This window comes from Lepidochelys kempii, chromosome 2 (assembly GCF_965140265.1).
Source record: "Lepidochelys kempii isolate rLepKem1 chromosome 2, rLepKem1.hap2, whole genome shotgun sequence".
Classification (NCBI taxonomy): domain Eukaryota; kingdom Metazoa; phylum Chordata; order Testudines; family Cheloniidae; genus Lepidochelys; species Lepidochelys kempii.
This window is the reverse complement of record NC_133257.1, coordinates 248,042,261-248,061,511: the sequence shown is the minus strand read 5'-3', so window position 1 is coordinate 248,061,511 and position 19,251 is coordinate 248,042,261. Positions and strand designations below refer to the sequence as shown.

Genomic DNA, 19,251 nt, shown 5'->3' with positions numbered 1-19,251 from the left:
TGCCAGACTTTCAAATTCTGAAACCAGGTCTCCCTGACGTGTTCTCCAAACATATGTGAACTACCAGATTGTTCCCCAGGCACACCAAGTATTTTCAAGCGTGTGGTATGATGGCCATGTCTCTGGAGTCAACTCATAATTTGCCTGCACGTACATGAACAACCTGGTTAAGAGAAAGAGAAACACGTCCTTTCGCTGTCTAGCGGCAGCGCAGAAAGGTGTGACAAAGCTTTATTTCAGTGTGAGGCTATTTACTAGCAGCAATTTTCCCAGGGGGTGTTAGACTTTGGGTTGAGTAATGTACCAGCTGCCCTCGCGCCAGTGGCAACAGGACTTAGCTACACTTTTAATAGATCTTTTCTCATCTCAAAATACATTCATGCCAAATGCAGGGGGCCCTACTAACACCTCTCACACCACTGAAATGTAACAAGCCCCGAGTGAGTTGATACTCAGGCACATCTGATTGAGCAAAACATTCCTAGGGTAAAGGAAGTCACAAGGTCTTAAATATAATATAAAAGATGAGTTGACAAAATTACACACACACTTACTTGACGTGGTTCTGAGGTAAATACTTTGGGCTTTTCTCCCTCCCTTCCCAATTTCTAATGTAAATGTACATTTGTGTTGAATGTAAAGAAGGTTATAAAAGAAAAGCTTGCAGAGAGAAGTACTTTGAGACAAAACAAACCACAATCAGTTTTCTTATTATGAACAGTATGCTGCTCATAACCACACAGCATCAACTCAGCATAAGCAAGCCAGTGGTTTCTTACCAATCTTCACGTACAGCAATTCTGAGACTGCCAAAGTTAACTGCAAATAATTTCGCCAGACATTCTTTCAGTATCACAATATGACACTTCTTGTAAGTTAACTAGAAATTAAATATTTGTTAAATCTGAGGTAGGTTCATGACTTGAGCAGCTAAATGGTAAGAGCAAACATTTTCCTAATTTGCCAAGAAATGGCTGTTGTTCTGTTATTTCTCCACCAACAGACCTATTTTATGTCCACCGTGTGCACTGAGCAAGTCAGGGGCTTGTGGAAAACACAGCATATGATCATGTAATTAAAGATTATATGATAGTGCAGGTGCACAAGAGGGCAGAATGAATGGTTGCAAGTGTTCCATCTGGCATTATTTTACCTTTGAGTGCTTGACTTTGCAACCTAAATCGTGTTCTTTCAAAGTTTTTTGTGCTTGTAATTTCCTAGGTTTTTTTATGGGAGAAAAAAGGTAGAACCAATATTTTGCTACATACAACTGTAACAATGCTCAAATCCATGCACCATAATGGTTTAAATACTGAAACTTAACCACCATAGCCCAGGTTTCTGCTGCTTGAGCAAGATACATTAGCTGGCAGCAGGAGACGGTAGTTATCTCATTGAAGATGATGCACTGCTGGTACTACTTTTTGGGTCCGGGGAAGGAAGACTAACCCAGTTATCGCTCTCCTCCCTGGGAGTGGGGAGCTCCTGGCCATGACCCCTAGGAGAGAGGGCATGGGTTGCTGGGACCAGGTGCTGGTCCAGGATATTTGGGGCAGCTTGACCTGGCTCTTTCCCATCAGCTCCCCTGCTATTACTGTTCTGGCAGCTCCCAGGCATTTCCAGCACTGTGTGTGCTGTTTCTGCGTTGGCAGCAGTATGGGCCCAGACTTAAAATGTTCACGTATTCAGTCATTTTGGCATGTTCCTATAATTTTCCTGAGCAATGCAAGTGACAAAAGGGAAAAGGCGATTTTCAAAAGTTTCTCAGAGCAAAACCTAAAAAGACAAAGAACAGCACTTTTCTAACCAGAAGGTTTTCTCTTCCCAGCTCCCAACAAATTTCAGAGGCCTACAGCAAACAAACAATGAAGTTAGAGCTTCTCAAAAACTGGGTTGCAAAAATCTTTTATAATGAAAGTATTAGGCAGCCTAAATATATGGTGCATTCAGCTCTACCCATAAATTATTTTGTACTGGTTTTGTTGTACTTACGACGTTTGGTTTTTTTTAAAGATACAGACAAAACGCCTAGAACACTTGCTAATCCCAAACTTATTTTCAATGTTTTCATTTTTGCCTCTACCTATTCCAATAAATTATTCTTGGAATAATCCTTATACTGTAAAGAGAAATGACTACAGTATATGTATTCTATTGTTTTTATACCATGTTACCATTTTTCTTCTATTTTAGATGAAAGCACCAATATTAAGCACATTAATTCATTCCAACAACACCACACGTAAAATATGGGTTTTGACTGCTTGATCAAACCTTGCATGAGCAAGAAATTGTCTTTTGTCCCCAAAGCACATATTAAAATTTTCAAATCAAATCCCAAACTCCTCTAGAACCCGATAAATCTTATCATTCTCTTACATTCCAGGTATTTTCCATTTATATCAATTCTGTGGTTTTACTTATGCCCATATAGGGACTGTGTAGTAACAAGCCAACTAAGAGGTTCTTTTCATAACTAAGATCCCAATGGCATAAGGTACTTTTTAAGTAAAGAAATTCCATTTAATAAATAGGGACAAAGTCTTTAACAATATGGAAAAAAGGGCAAGCAGTATATTAAATATATACTGTTAAGTTGGGAGGTGTGAAGAACATTGAGAGCTGAGCAATGATGCAAATTACATGAGAAATAAGGTCCGGACACATGAGAATCAACCTGGAAAAAAAGAAGCTAGTATTATACAGTACATCTAGGGGGAAATAATGCTGCATGTTAAATGAAAGAGAGAAACTTGCAAGGTAATGGTGAGAGAAGATCTAAGAGATGTAGTGGATTGGATGAGAGCTTGCAGTGTAATAAATGGTGTGAGAGGAAAGGCAAAAGAAATTTCAGACTACATATGAAAGAAGCATCACTTCTTAGACTAAGGAAGTGATAGTTTTCTATATGGCATAGGTGAATTCTTATCTACGGAGGTCTTCACTTAAGCACTTTTTAATTGCACCAAGATACAAAGTAGTTATCTTTGCCACTGTAACAGCAGTTTCCCCTCAAACTTATACTTCTGAGGAAATTCTGTGCAAAAAAAAATGTCTGCACACATTTTAAAATTTTGCAAAACTCTGCAAATTTTATTTGTCAATAAATAAATGTGGAGGCTCCAGCATAGTAGTGGGGAGCACTAGCTACCTGTTGCACAGAGGTGGGGGATCACCCTGCATTCTCTCCCCCACCCCGACCCCCGAGACACGGACTTGGCAGTGAGGCTACACCCAACCCTGACACAGCACAAGGACCAGCCCTGCCCCAGAAACCCGGGGAGTCCTGTCCCTCCATACCAGGCACATCAGGTGTGGGCAGGCAGACAGCCTCGCAGGATCCAAGTGTAGGGGGGCTTAATGTTGGGGGATCCAGGTGTAAATAAGATTCTGGGTGGAGCAATCTGGGTGTGTGCAGCTCAGTGGGGGATCAGGGTGCAGGGGGATCTGGATGCACAGGGCCTCGTTGGGGGGTTCTGGGTGTAGGGGCAATGAAATTCTCCAAGGGGGGGGTCCAGGTGAAGGTGGTTGAGGTTCAGCTGTGGGGGAGCGGAGATCTTGGTGTGTGGAGCTCAGCAGGGGGGTCTGGGTGCTGGGAAAGTGGGGCTTGGTGAGGTGGGGGTCCAGGTGCGGGTTCTCATTGGGACGGAGGTTTGAGTGTGGGGGGCTCAGTGGGGAATGGTCTGGATGCAGGGGTGGGGATCCGGGTGCAAGGGGGGGGTTCAGGTGCGAGAGGGGTGGGACTTGGCGAGGGGTCTGGGGGCAGAGGGCTGCAGATTCAGGGAATGAGACTCTTCTGCGGGCAAGGGATCTGGATGCACAGGGGTTGGGCATCCAGACCCCTTGGGGGAGCAGGAAGCTGAGGGGGAGGAGTGCGGAGATTCCTGCAACCAGGGGAGGTTTCTGGGAGTGGGTCTGACTCAGCCCTGGCCCCAGCTGCTCCTTGCAGGGGAAGAGAAAGTCCCATCTTTCTGCACCCCCAGCCCAGACAGGTAGGAGCTGCTGGCTGGAGCATCCCCAGACCCGCCTCTCCCTCCCTCCCCCGGTGATTTACCTCTCCACAGTCTGCTCTGGGTGCCTGAAACATTGCAAAGTGGCACAGAATTCCTCCAGGAGTAATATTTAGAACTGGAAATACTGTGGTGATGTTAAATACTGTGAATTTTTTTCAGGTGGTAGGCGATTACTGCCACTGAATAGGATGCTGGGACCTTCATTGCCAGAAAGGTGTTGACGATTAGGAGGAAACCACAAATCCTCCCTGCCCCCCACCCCAACATTTAAGGGGCTGAAAGGATTGATCCTTGAGGAAAGATTAAATTAGATGCATAGCTTGGCCTATTGACAACAAGACAAGGAGGGAGAAGTGTGGCAAGTTAAAGAACTAAAGCCCACCAGCATTTGAAGAGTGACTACCAACAAGTTAACTCACTTATTTAGGGTGTTCCAAAGGGGTATAACTGAATACTGGGAACAGCCAGGTGAAAATAAAATACAGACAGAATATCAGTTAAGAGTTAAGGAGATAATGAGATTGTGGAATAGCTTCCCAAGGGAAATAGTGGAAACTCCAGCTACACAGGATCAGATGCTCAAGTGCACTCAGTGGGATTCACTCTACAGAGCAGATGAGGTTTTAAAGCTTTAGTACCATACTGCTTCCCTACAGGGAGAAACAAGATGATACAATGAGGGTTTCTTTCTCTCTCTCTCTTCCCCCCCTCCCCCCACATTTTATGGGCTCAATCCTGACAAGAGATTAATGCAGTGTTTCACAAAAGTGGGAAGGCAAAGGCAGAGGATGCCAAAGCAGGAACATTTGGTCCTTTGGAGAACTTTCTACAGGTTTGAGTGATTGGCTGTTGGTCCTATGCCTCCCCTTTCCTTTCCCAATCAGTGTCTTTACCTCAGCATCACTCTACTTACCCCCTTCTCCACCTCCCTACCCCCTCACGTTCCTTCCCCCTCAATGACCCCTCTCCTTCCCCTTCAGCTTCTTCCCTCTTTAGAAAAGCCACTAACAAAGATAAATGTAAAGGAAACAGTGAAAATGATCTTCAAAAGCATTGCCAAATGCACAGACTGGAGGGGAAAATGTATTTACCTTCAGTCTTTCAGTTTCAGATATCTTAGGAGTTGAACAATACCAGGAGAAAAATTTTCTGGACTGATTTAAGTTTACCATTTCAAGCAAAGATAGCCACTATTCTTTCTGCTAAAAGGACGCCCCTTTTGAATATCTCAGACCCCATATTATTTGCATAGTTACAGACTGGTGCATACTCAACTCTAACTATGGTATATTTAGAAATCTATGATTATTCCCTGGAAGTTAAAAGCGAAATAAGCGTAATAATTTTGTAGATGGAGTCACATATACTATTGAAGAGTGCAGGAAAGTAGAGCTTTGTAAGGGTTAAGTCAAGTCTCTTCCTAGAAATTCTCACAGTTCCCTTAAATATGTATCACGACAGAACCCCAGGATTAGGTGTTAAATAAGTTAAACTGCTTCCCTACCTATATAGCACACTACTGTATTATCAAATTCTCTCTTTAGTATTAGAAACATGCTTACTTCGCCCCTATGGATAGGCTCCCCTATCCTGCAATAGCTGAATTCCCAATACTGACTAATTCCTCTTCTTGCTCAGTTTATTTGGGGCATTCGGTACAAAATACCACTATTGCTATTTTGTTAACACATATTTTCAGATCTTTAAACTAATATTTTTTTTCTCATTAGCAAGCAAACCTCCTCAAAAAGATCAGGACCACTGATCAATGGTGAATCACAGGTTTGCTTCCTAAATTTAATTAATCTGGGGGAAAGGTTTGAGACATGGTAATCTGAACTTCAATTCTTAAAGTACTTTTGTTTTACCAGCCCTCCTCTCCACTCTTGCAAACATAATGTTTTCAGTCTAGGAGCAGATTCGCTTTGCAGTAAGTCAAGTTTGTTTCTTAATCGGATGGAAGGATCAACGCTGAGCAACATGGCACTCTCCAAATACAATGTGTGAAAAGTATTGTCTCAATGGCATTCCAAGCCCCTGCTAGACTGGGGACCTAAAGATCAGGAAAAGTAAACCCTGGTTTGCTCCAGGCAAATGAAGAATGCCAACGATCAACTTTGTTTTAGTAACGTTTGAAAAGCACTATCCCTTTGAGCACCCCATGAAAATCCCATATTTAGATGGGAGTCATTTAAGAGAGACACCCTTATGTGAATCTATCTTTTCTGGCACTTATCTGTTGCAACAGATAGGCATAATTAGCACAGTTCATAGTGCAGTAGATTCTGGGAATCTACTTCAAGCTACTTGGGTGAGTGTTTGATGTCAAAGCCAGTGCAACACCGGAGGACTATGGAATTACTCTGGATTTACACCTTGAACAAAGTCTGGCTTAATATGCATGACCATTTAAAAAATTATTTTATTTTCTAATACCAGACACATGGCTGGCATAAACTCTGTCTCCCTCCTTCCCCTTACTAGTATATTAGATTGTGTATTTTTGCAACAAATTCATACTCCCATTTCTTAACCAAGCAAAATTTATTAAATAAATATGAGAGCACTACCAGTAGAAATGTTTTGCCATAGTCAAATTTGCAGCATAACTATTGTAAGAATCTTTTTTCTCTTAAAAATGTAGCATAAAGGCGCTTAAAAAAAGAGTGCTTACCATAAGTGAGAATGTACAGTGGTTTTCCATTAGTGTCCATAGTGGTTAGGCAAGGAGCTTTTGGCGAAATGGTCCCCCATCGCTGCAATGCTGCTTCCAGAGAAGGTGGCCAATTTGTAACCACACCCAATTGTTCTCCACGCATAGCCAGCATCTGAGCTCCCTCTGGCTTTGGTTGGTTTGGATCTGGCTGTTGAACTTATTTGAAAACAACAAAACAAAAACAACAGTTACTATATAAATTCTATGCCTTGTTTATGCCCATGTAACCAAGAGAATAAGTTACCTTTGTAAAATAGCCTGAAAATAAAATGTTAGTACATGTGGAAACTACTGTGCCCAGTTTCATAAACCCCAAGTACTGTGCCTATATGAATAAGATGTGGAGAAGTTTAGTGAGTTAACTCTTAACTTTCCTACAATTGAGATGAAGCAATTAATAAATGGATCTATGGAAAGCATCATCCAAAATCCTTATGTAATTTCTTTTTCCGATATTTGTACTGTAAGCATAAGCAGCATGCATAAGTAAGTTTGTTCTTAAAGGAAAGACAAATTCTAGAGCTATTCAAAAGTCACATCAAGGTAACTTTTTCCTTTAAGAAGAGATGGAAAATTTTAATTTTTCCTTGATTAAAAAAATATAGTAGCAAGGTGGAACTATTGGTAAATTGGTAAATGGTACACTGATTTAAGTTATATTGTATTGTACTGCTTTGCTACATGCTTTTATTAAAATAATGTGACTTGCCACAGTATGGCAAGACATCATGGTCAGCAAGCTTGTTTTTTTTAAAAACAATCGCGTAGTTGGTATTTACTTTATTATTGTCTCTACTGCATTTCCAGATATCATTTTTGATTATTTTGTTAACAGATATGTAACATGTGCATCTCCCTTCACTCCTCCTCCTCCATAGACTGGGTCTTTCCAACTGACCCAGATAAGTGAGAGGAAAAGACATAGCACACAGTAAATACTCTGAGAACAGAGTTTTTTCCTCCACTCTCTTTCATACACAAAGTGACCTCATTCTAAGCAGAGGTTCACTCTAATTAGTACTACAAGTTGGGCAAACAAGGTGGAACTTTGATTTTACTCAGTGCATCCAAGTTCACTATAAGCAGGTCCCACTGCATTACTGCTCTCTCAACGGTAGTCAACCAGCTAGGATGTGCCTACTAGAAAGCAGCAGTCCAAGACAAATAAGGAAACATTTTATCCAGTGTTAATTAGATTCCAAAACCTTTTGAAAAACAGTCATTTTACCTTCTAACAATTCCTCAAAGTCATCTACAAAGAACTCTCGTAATGGTGGTCGTTTGGGTCGTTTTAGGGTATTGACCAGCTGTTGAATCTTTGCTGACACTCTGCTGCTCACTGGTACTCCTGCAGAATAGGGATCAATGGAGATATCAGTAGACCGCTAAGCTGCACGCCACCAGATGTCAGGTGGGGGGGAGGGGAGAAAAAGGCTAGAACTGCAATGCCACCACAGCGACAGTTTCATGCCGTACTGTGACTCAGCAGAATGTATTCAACATTAAGACATTTAGATCATGGTTTCAAAATGAACAGTGAAGTCTGGTTTAAAAAACAAACACAGAAACCCAAAACAAACAACACAGCAGTTTCAGAAAGTGAGTTAGTTAGCGTTAGGGGGGAAATGGCACGCAGGCTTTGGGGGAGAGGAGCACAGTGAAGAAACAGTCCCTGGCAATAATCTTTTTCAAAAAGCTTAAAGCAGTCTTTGAGGTGACTTTGGTGATGGCTAGTGAGGAGATAGAAATCCAAGCACAGGCTTCTCTCTCAGCCACTAGGGTCACACCAAAGCTGCATGACTAGAGCGCTTTCATCACACTGCAACTGAGACTACAGATTCAGTCAGCAAGGGAAGCCGGTCACAGGTTTTTATCTTGTCATTCATTTTGGGCTGCTTCTCACACAGTAGCAGATTTCTGTCCTGGGCCCTATCCTTCCCCAGCCTGTAGCTGTTCACATTGTCACGTTACTTCATTGTAATGGACACTGTCATCCTGGAATAACCCTATAGTGAATTCCATTGGCCAGTAGATAAGGATGTTTTAATAGCAATCTCCAGAAGTTACCATATGTGTTTATACAGCACCTAGCCAAACAGGATTCTGATTGGGGCCCTTGGGCACCTACTGTGTATTCCTATAAAGTACTTTCCTCCTTACTCATGCTTGATAGAGCACGTCACATGATATCTGCTCCCGAGTTCAAACCTCTAACAGCATTGCAGAAATACCACCTTCCTGTCTTTTCTCCCAAGCTAGCAACATTTTTACCGCATTAGAGCAGTGGTTGTTTCTATAGTTGAAGACAAGTGTACATAAGATACTGTAGGTCTTAAAAGTCCCATCTTGGTTGCAATTTTATTTAATCTGTTTTAGAAAAGAGGAGCAATAAATATGGAAGGTTTTACAAATAACTGTTTTTCAAAAAAAAATATTCAGAAAACAAAAACTTTGCCCAAACGTCACCTTAAGATGTAGCCCTATTGATATACATCATATACTCTGTCATTTGAAAACAGAAGAGCTTCATACAATACCTAGTTTAGTTTTAGTTACACATCATTATTAAGTGAAATATAAAGAGATTGGCTGTTTTATTTGATTGAAATTTGGCAAATACCAGTTTTTTCTATAGGGAATCTGCTCCACTAATTAAGAAACATTTATTCATGCTGAGTATTGGCTTCACATATGCCAGTTTATTTTAAGACTCAAAGATGCTGTAACTTTGCTTGTACGTGCTCTTCAGTGAAATGTGGCCAAAAGAAACAAAAAGCAGATGTGTACAGTAAATCACAAAAAAGGGGTAAGTTACAATGTTAAAGAAAACAATTGCTTTGTGACATACCATCACCAGTTTCCATAAGTTCAGCATTGCCATATTTTGGTGCCACCCTTGCTGTGGATCCTTGTGGTCTTTCTACTTGTATTGAGTGTTCTGAGGTGTAAGTAGTAACATCTGGAGGGGCAGAATGATTTTCTGTGAAAAATAAGTTAGAAGGTTTAACCAGGTTCCTCTAGATTTGAAATGAGGGAGAGAAGGGAGTGGGGGAGAAAAAGAGAGATTCCACTAAGGTTCTTCTTACATAAGACCTGAAAAGCTGTTAAAATTAATCTATTCACAAGTTGTAAACACAGTTATATCCAACATGGTTTTAATATTTGAAATTTTCACGGACAAAAAAGGAGTTGTGTATTTAAAGGCATGAGAGCCACATAATACAGATTTTACTCATAAAGGTTTTTTTACTCCTCTCCTCTCCTTTCCCCTCCCCACCCCCACCTTTAATTTTATATTAGTTTAATTTCCTATGGCCAAATCTAGTTAGAAATCGACCCAGACACATACATTTCTGATAGATAAAGGTACCAAGATTTCAAAATAGAAAAAAGCTACAATATGTTGAGTTCTAGCACTTGCAATTGCCAATGCAAATCAACAATAAATGCACCGTTTAAAATTCAAGTTTTAGTTCAAGAGAACAATTTACTGTTATATCAAGATTTTTGAAATCACGGTACTGTTGGAAATTGGATCTAGAGGAAGGAAATAAAATGTAATGTTCATGTTTTTTTACCATCTGCATGGACACTTTTCTTGCTTACTACTTGACTGTTTTTAAACAGAGCTATTTCAGTTCTCCACATAACACAGACTTGCCTTCCAAGAAGGCAAACATGATTTGGTGATCTGACTCATGATGTCACTAAACTATTCCATACCACTAATCTTCCTCTTTCTCAGCTCGGTACTCAGCATGTATCCACAGTTTAAAACATCTGAAAATAAAGTCTGACTCTGGATTACCTACAGATTTGCACCGTATTCACAGATTCTATATCATGAATTTTTCCAGGTTTTTAGCAGTGTTAAACTTCCTGGAAACAAATACAATTAATGTTTAACAAGTTTTCTGTTTAATGACAATCACCCAGAACATTCCAGACAAATAAGTCAGGGCCTTATACTGTGTTCTGTGCCACTGAAGGCAAGAGGAATACATTCCATTCAGGGAGGATAGGATCAGGCCCATTAAAGAGACAAGCAAATCAGATAATCTCATCAGACTTCAGTATTATTGAAGATTTATGTTTATACTAAATTTGTCTCACACACTTACAGCTTGCTTATTATATTAAAATGATTTCCCTTTGGAGCTTTGTGCAATGGACAGATTTGCTTCTCCTCTATTTCTGCTATTTGGATCCTAAACACTATCAATAACTACCATTTTTGATAACCTATGCTAAAAGCATATCTGTTATTTGTGTACTACATTATGGTTTTCTTAACTATGAATTAGTATAAAACAGGATCCTTTAATTCAGTGGTGGGCAACCTGCGGCCCGCACACGGTCCGTCAGGGTATTCTGCTGGTGGGCTGTGATACATTTTGTTTACGTTGTTTAAGTGGCACACCTCCTGGGATGCCAGGTCAGGTCTGCAGATTGGATGCCGCCACCCCTTTAGAAGGGAGTCACCAACCACCATCACCCTTCATTTTCTCTTGGGAGTGGTGGCTACAATCCCCCAAACCTTGGGGGGGTACATGGCTTTGTGGAGATTCCTCATCCCTTGTTGCCAGGGCATCATACCAGTTTTTTTCTCTCTCTGGATGGTGGGTTGGGAGCAGGGGTGGAGCACTGCCTGCTGCCAGAGGTAACCAGCAACCAGGTTCCTCCCTGTGAAGGAGCAGTTCCCTCTTCCCAAAATGCAATGAAAGTATTCCTGTGTCCTGGAGCCTCAAAAGGTTCTGTACATTTTAATATTTGTGCATTTGAAAAAGTAGGAAGGCATGTGCTACCAATGCAAATAGCTAATCTCCATTGTAAGAGATGTCTATTATGAATGCTTCTTATTTGAGCATAAGAGACCAAGATATCCTTAGATATTCTTAGATACTCTTAATGGTAGACATGACATAATTGCCACCATAAGGATGAGCTGAGTTTGTTTCAGGACAAGATGGGATGACTTGATAATCTAGCCCACCTCTGGGAGAATTGTCTTGCATCCTGAACGTGTCCAGTTAGTGATGTGATTCTGATTCAGTCCATCCCTATAACTTGATTGAAATAGGCAGCTGAATATGTTACGCATGTGACCACCTGAATGCATAACAGCCTGCACAGCACAATAGTGTTTACGCTACTGTCTCAGTATAACTTCATTTTAGTTATCTCATCCATTACTTATATTTTGATGCAATTTTTGGTCTTGCTTGTTAAATGTCAGCTTTTTATAGGCCTGGCTGATTTTTCTAACAACAAAACAAATAAAAAGAGTAGAAGTTTTATCCTTTGCTTTTTATTTATAAGGAAGAGCTGCTATATAAATGGGAAAGAATATTGTGATTAGGAAAATAATTATGTTTAGTTCAGCTGCTTCCACCATCTTTGTGGGCAGCCAATCATAGCACTTGAAAGTAATGATGGAACAAGCCATGGGCAACCTTATATCACATTTAATCACTTCCCTGCCATTGTAGGGGCCCTGAGATACATAACATGCAACTACAGTAGGCAGACCTGAAGCTTAAGAAATCCAGTCCCTTACATATGATAGACATGTACTTACTGAATAATAAAATGTTACGAGACTTCCTATTCTACCATTTACTGTATTGTTGCACACATTCCATTTACTACACTAACTGCTTTTTAAACCACAATTGTTTGTGGACAGACAGGGATGGAAAAACTTGTTTGGAAAGGAATTGAGAGAATCCAAGCACTATAGATAAACTGATAAGAGTAGAATCTGGAGCTGATTTGCTCCTTCATTTGCCACGCTTCAAACCAGCTACGTAATTGGGTTAATAAGATGCATTTAGTGGCTGACTTCAACTTGACCATCTAAGGGCATGCCTACATGGCATCTTACATTCACACCCTGGCTCACTGCACACTAAGTTGTAGTGTAGACAAGCACTTAGGTACGAAGCACAATTGCTCAGGTTACAAAGATGTGCCCCAGGCTATAAACTGGAAGAGTTGCTTGTTTTTTGCACATCTTAAATTTTCAGAGCAACATTTCCTTCACATGCTGTTTTGGATCTATAGAAGTTCAGCTGTGCTTCATAGGAATAAGAATGCTACAGAATTTGTTTTTAAAAATGCAAGTTTATGTGGGTAGATGTTTCCCTGGGACCTGTGGAGAGGTCATAAGGGACCTGTTGTTTGCAGATGATGCAACTCTTGTGGTTCACATGATCCCCTACAACATCTTATTACCAAGTTCTCTGATTTATGCAAAATCTTTGGGTGAACAATAAGCTTGAAAAATACTGTTATCATGCTCCAAGACTCTTCAGAACCAGGTCCAGATATCACCTCAGATGGTATTCGTCTGGATGCTGTTGACCAATTTTGCTACCTTGGCTTTACTGTTACCAGCAATGTAGATCTTGATGCTGAGCTCACTAGTAGACTCGGCAAAGCACCCAGGAACTTTGGTCTTTTGCAAGATTGAGCCTGGAACAATAACAAATTGTCAACTAAAATGAAAATCCATATTTATGAGACGTGTTTTATACACACTTCTATATGGCTCAAACACAGACAACTTATGTCAAACATACCAAAAGACTAAACAGCTTTCATATCAGATGCTTGCGTAAAATTCTTCGAATAAGATGGCAAGACAAGGTGACAAATGTGGAAGTGTTAAATTGTGCTGCTATGTCATTCATGGGAATGTTGATTCGTAAGAAAAGACTCAAATGGCCTGGACATGTCAAGTGAATGCCAGATTACAGGATCCTAAAGAGTGTGCTGAACTCTGAAGCTCGCGAAGGGTCTAGAAAAAGAGGCAGAGCACTGCACAGATTTTGGGATGCTTGCAAGAATGACTTCATATCCTTTGGAATCTCTGTGGATGACTGGGAAAGGAGGGCAGAATGCCACTCTGGTAGACGGAGTCAGCCTGTAGATGGAGCGAGACATTGCGCGGTGGACTGGATCAAGCTTTGAGGTGACTAGCGTCAGAGGAGGAAAGAATCTGCTGCTCGGATTCAGATATTGCTAGTGCATGGGTGTACCCTACCTGTGGGCTGGACTGTCACTTGTGCATCAGACTCAGCAGCCATCAAAGAACTCCTTGGTGCATACACCCTGCTCTGAAAAGAGCTATGGTGCCATTCATTGATTGTTTCCCTACTCTACCCTCTAAAGCAGTCCATCCTAGAGTCTACTTTGGTTTTTCCAGTTCAGGTGTCATTATTTTTTAGAAGAATTAACAACTAATGCCAGGGTATTTTGTGCATTTTTGGTTCCTACTTGGCACAAAGAAGTTAATGTACAAGTGAGGAGGTATTACAGAGAAGCATTAACTTATTATCTTCCCATTCTTTATGAAGTGCCTAATATTGACCAAACAGTTTGTACCACCTTTCTAAGCTCCAGGAAGTATTTTTCCTACTCTGACCACAGATGAAAGGCTTGAAGACCAAGATATCAATTGAAATAAATGCAAGATTGATTTCAAAAGATTGTGTGTTAGAGAATTGGTGAATTCCACTAGCTTAACCTGTCCCTCTTTAAAATTCAAGTATCGGCCACTATAATCTTCATTCATGGTCTACGCTGAATTAAAAAACCTCTATGTAGTTTAAAGGAAAGACCCAAGACTCTTAAAGGGAAATCTATCCTGCTCTAGATCTTATGCCACAAAGGAGCAGCAGCAGCCCCAATTAAATGAATAGTACAACATTAAAAGCATATAATAGCTTATGCAAATGATACACAGAGCTGAACTCTGAACTCTGATTATATTATAGCTAAATATTTTTTATCAAAGCCCCTCTTAAAACTGCATTACAACACTAACTCTAGAAAAATCTGATTCTGTGATGTATTCTGGAAGGAAAGTGTTTGTTGAGATCAGAATGGAGTTTTGTTTTGAGGTTTTTTTGTACTTTTCACCTATGGGTCTTTAGAGTTGCCCTTTAAAATCCTATTGATCAAAATTAGCATTTTCAGAATGTGACACAGTTTGTCCTAACATATTTTCAGATGACATCTCCAAAGACACATTAGTCTACAAGGAAGTACAGCAGGTCCCTGTACTGAACAAGCACGATGCCATGAGGATATACATTTCTTTGTAACAAGATTAATTTGCTTAAAAGTAGTTGAGGGACTTGGCAAGGTAGAATTTTGTCCCATTTTCCCCCTTTTGAAGATGACTATCTTATTGTCCAGCTACACTTGCTATTCACTGGCACATTGCTATGTCTTACCGTCCATTTCTGAAAGGGGAAGATCATCTGTGACAATTACCGACTAGAATATATTTAAATGCAAGGCCCATCCTCCCAGATGTCAAGTGAAAAGGAAGGAAAGAGCCATTTGACTTGCAATTCAATACAAGAGTAGTTAGAACAGCTCACTCATGCAATAACTTACCTACGAGTTAGTACCTATGTGGTTCTTACTTCTAGCAGACATTTCTGCAATAATGACAGATGACAACCCTAAGCTCACAGTCAAGTTCTATATCTAAAACATGTTCATATGGTTTAAGAGATATGAAGGCTAACTCATGCCTGGTATCAAATTGATCTACAGAAAATAATGTCAGCCCCAGATTTCTAGATAGTGACTTTGATTGTCCAACATGAGAAACATTTAAAGGTGCCAGAATAGCAGCCGTGTTAGTCTGTATTTGCAAAAAGAAAAGGAGTATTAGTGGCACCTTAGAGACTAACCAATTTATTTGAGCATAAGCTTTCGTGAGCTACAGCTCACTTCATTGGATGCATTCAGTGGAAAATACAGTGAGGAGATTTATATACACACACAACATGAAAAAATGGGTGTTATCATACACACTGTAAGGAGAGTGATCACTTAAGATCAGCTATTACAAGCAGGAGAGCGGGTGGGGGGTGAAGAAAACCTTTTGTAGTGATAATCAAGGTGGGCCATTTCCAGCAGTTAACAGGAACGTCCGAGGAGCAGTGGGCGGGGGGGGGGGGGAATAAACATGGGGAAATAGTTTTACTTTGTGTAATGACACATCCATTCCCAGTCTCTATTCAAACCTAAGTTAAATGTATCCAGTTTGCAAATTAATTCCAATTCAGCAGTCTCTCGCTGGAGTCTGTTTTTGAAGTCTTTTTGTTTTAATATTGCGACCTTTAGGTCTGAGATTGAGTGACCAGAGAGATTGAAGTGTTCTTTGACTGGTTTATGAATGTTATAATTCTTGACATCTGATTTGTGTCCATTTATTTTTTACGTTGAGACTGTCCGGTTTGGCCAATGTACATGGCAGAGGGGCACTGCTGGCACATGATGGCATATATCACATTGGTAGATGTGCAGGTAAACAAGCCTCTGATAGTGTGGCTGATGTGATGAGGCCCTATGATGGTGTCCCCTGAATAGATATGCGGACACAGTTGGCAACGGGCTTTGTTGCAAGGGTAGGTTCCTGGGTTAGTGGTTCTGTTGTGTGGTGTGTGGTTGCTGGTGAGTATTTGCTTCAGGTTGGGGGGCTGTCTGTAGGCAAGGACTGGCCTGTCTCCCAAGATTTGTGAGAGTGATGGGTCATCCTTCAGGATAGGTTGTAGATCCTTGATGATGCATTGGAGAGGTTTTAGTTGGGGGCTGAAGGTGATGGCTAGTGGCGTTCTGTTATTATCTTTGTTGGGCCTGTCCTGTAGTAGGTGACTTCTGGGTACTCTTCTGGCTCTGTCAATTTGTTTCTTCACTTCAGCAGGTGGGTATTGTAGTTGTAAGAATGCTTGATAGAGATCTTGTAGGTGTTTGTCTCTGTCTGAGGGGTTGGAGCAAATGCGGTTGTATCGTAGAGCTTGGCTGTAGACAATGCATCGTGTGGTGTGGTCTGGGTGAAAGCTGGAGGCATGTAGGTAGGAATGGCGGTCAGGTTTCCGGTATAGGGTGGTGTTTATGTGACCATCATTTATTAGCACCGTAGTGTCCAGGAAGTGGATCTCTTGTGTGGACCGGTCCAGGCTGAGGTTGATGGCGGAGTGGAAATTGTTGAAAACATGGTGGAATTCCTCAAGGGCTTCTTTTCCATGTGTCCAGATGATGAAGATGTCATCAATGTAGCGTAAGTAGAGTAGGGGCATTAGGGGACGAGAGCTGAGGAAGCGTTGTTCTAAGTTAGCAATAAAAATGTTGGCATACTGTGGGGCCATGCGGGTACCCATAGCAGTGCCACTGATTTGAAGGTATACATTGTCCCCATATGTGAAATAGTTATGGGTAAGGACAAAGTCACAAAGTTCCACCACCAGGTTTGCCGTGACATTATCGGTGATAATGTTCCTAACGGCTTGTAGTCCATCTTTGTGTGGAATGTTGGTGTAGAGGGCTTTTACATCCATAGTGGCCAGGATGGTGTTTTCAGGAAGATCACCGATGGATTGTAGTTTCCTCAGGAAGTCAGTGGTGTCTCGAAGATAGCTGGGAGTGCTGGTAGCGTAGGGCCTGAGGAGGGAGTCTACATAGCCAGACAATCCTGCTGTCAGGGTGCCAATGCCTGAGATGATGGGGCGTCCAGGATTTCCAGGTTTATGGATCTTGGGTAGCAGATAGAATGCCCCAGGTCGGGGTTCCAGGGGTGTGTCTGTGTGGATTTGTTCTTGTTCTTTTTCAGGGAGTTTCTTGAGCAAATGCTGTCGTTTCTTTAGGTAACCCTCAGTGGGATCAGAGGGTAATAGCTTGTAGAAAGTGGTGTCGGAGAGCTGCCTAGCAGCCTCTTGTTCATATTCCTACCTGTTCATGATGACAACAGCACCTCCTTTGTCAGCCTTTTTGATTATGATGTCAGAATTGTTTCTGAGGCTGTGGATGGCATTGTGTTCTGCATGGCTGAGGTTATGGGGCAAGTGATACTGCTTTTCCACAATTTCAGCCCGTGCACGTTGGCAGAAGCACTCTATGTAGAAGTCCAGTCTGTTGTTTCGACCTTCAGGAGGAGTCCACCTAGAATCCTTCTTTTTGTAGCGTTGGTAGGAAGGTCTCTGTGGATTAGTATGTTGTTCAGAGGTGTGTTGTAAATATTTCTTGAGTTGGAGACGTCGAAAATAGGATTCTAGGTCACCACAGAACTGTATCATGTTCGTGGGGGTGGCGGGGCAGAAGGAGAGGCCCCGAGATAGGACAGATTCTTCTGCTGGGCTAAGAGTATAATTGGATAGATTGACAATATTGCTGGGTGGGTTAAGGGAACCATTGCTGTGGCCTCTTGTGGCATGTAGTAGTTTAGATAGTTTAGTGTCCTTTTTCTTTTGTAGAGAAGCAAAGTGTGTGTTGTAAATGGCTTGTCTAGTTTTTGTAAAGTCCAGCCACGAGGAAGTTTGTGTGGAAGGTTGGTTTTTTATGAGAGTATCCAGTTTTGAGAGCTCATTCTTAATCATTCCCCTGTTTGCTGTAGAGGATGTTGATCAGGTGCCTGATTTTCGGGGGGAGGGGAGGGAGAGAGAGCGAGAGGCAGAGGGAGAGAGCGAGAGGGAAAAAAAGCATTTTTCCCTCTCTCTCTAAATATTGCCTTCTTGATTTAGTTCTATCAATGTTGTACTGTTTACTGCAAACTCGGAGTAAAAAAAAAAAAGGGAGAAGACTTACTGTGCCAGTTTTTAAATTACTGAAATGTCACATTATTTTATAAAAAGCTATATTTAAGACACATTGAGACTTGGTATGTGTGAGTAATGCAACCTTTCGGAGTCTGGATAAATTTAATTCTCCATGCTATAATTTCCTCTAGCATTTCAAGATGAAGTCATAGAGGAGAACCAAATGCAATGATTAATCTGTTCAGAAACGTATGCTTTTCTAAAACAAAGTTCTGGGCTATTCATTAAGCACAAATTTAAGAATACAGTACAACTGCTTCTTCCAACTGCAATACTTTACTGCAAGAGCCTTGGGGAAAGGATTACTTAACCAATAATACAGGTGTTACCTGAAGACATAGTGACAACAGGAGAAGGGAACATTTAAGATTCATTTACTACTTAAGCTAGGAAAGCCATTAACATACAATTCTTTCAGCTGAGGAGTAGATAGATATATCTTCACAGGAATCTGAATCACATGTAATATCATGACATTGTCACACTAAGGCTGCCATATTTATTCCAATATCTTCCAAAGCTGATTTAGGAATTGAAATTCCCACAAGCTATTCAGGATGAATATCAGCCATTATCAGGATGAAAATGAGAGTGGGTAGCAACCCTAGTTTTCCATGTGGCTATTTCATTTAGGCAAAGAGAAATGTCCGTGTCAAACATGCAGAAATAATTAATACCTATTACCTCAGCTCCTTAAAGGAAAGCAAGTCTTGAAATTCCCTTGGGAAAACATAGGAAGTAAACAATCAACTAACAATATAGATCATAACACTACCAACACCTTTCTTGTCAAGAATTTTCCCTTCACAAGGTATTTACCAGTCACACATCCCAGCCTAGGGATTCTAGAGCTACTTAGAGATAGAAAAATAAAAAGCAGTTAAAAAGGACCATGATCATAGTGTTAATG

The 19,251-nt window shown here is 40.9% G+C and overlaps 1 protein-coding gene across 13 annotated transcripts in view; it reads right to left on the bottom strand.

The window, feature by feature from the left end:
- DIP2C (disco interacting protein 2 homolog C) overlaps positions 1-19,251 on the bottom strand; it is a 485,644-nt gene that overhangs the window by 136,748 nt on the left and 329,645 nt on the right. For 11 of the 13 annotated variants that reach the window (XM_073334492.1, XM_073334497.1, XM_073334493.1 and 8 more), the window contains 3 exons: positions 9,578-9,709; positions 7,958-8,077; positions 6,688-6,885 (listed from right to left, as the gene is read on the bottom strand). In XM_073334492.1, coding sequence (XP_073190593.1) covers positions 6,688-6,885; positions 7,958-8,077; positions 9,578-9,709 — 450 coding nt within the window. The remainder of the gene's footprint in view (positions 1-6,687; positions 6,886-7,957; positions 8,078-9,577; positions 9,710-19,251) is intronic. The other 2 variants (XM_073334494.1, XM_073334502.1) reach the window with 2 other exon arrangements.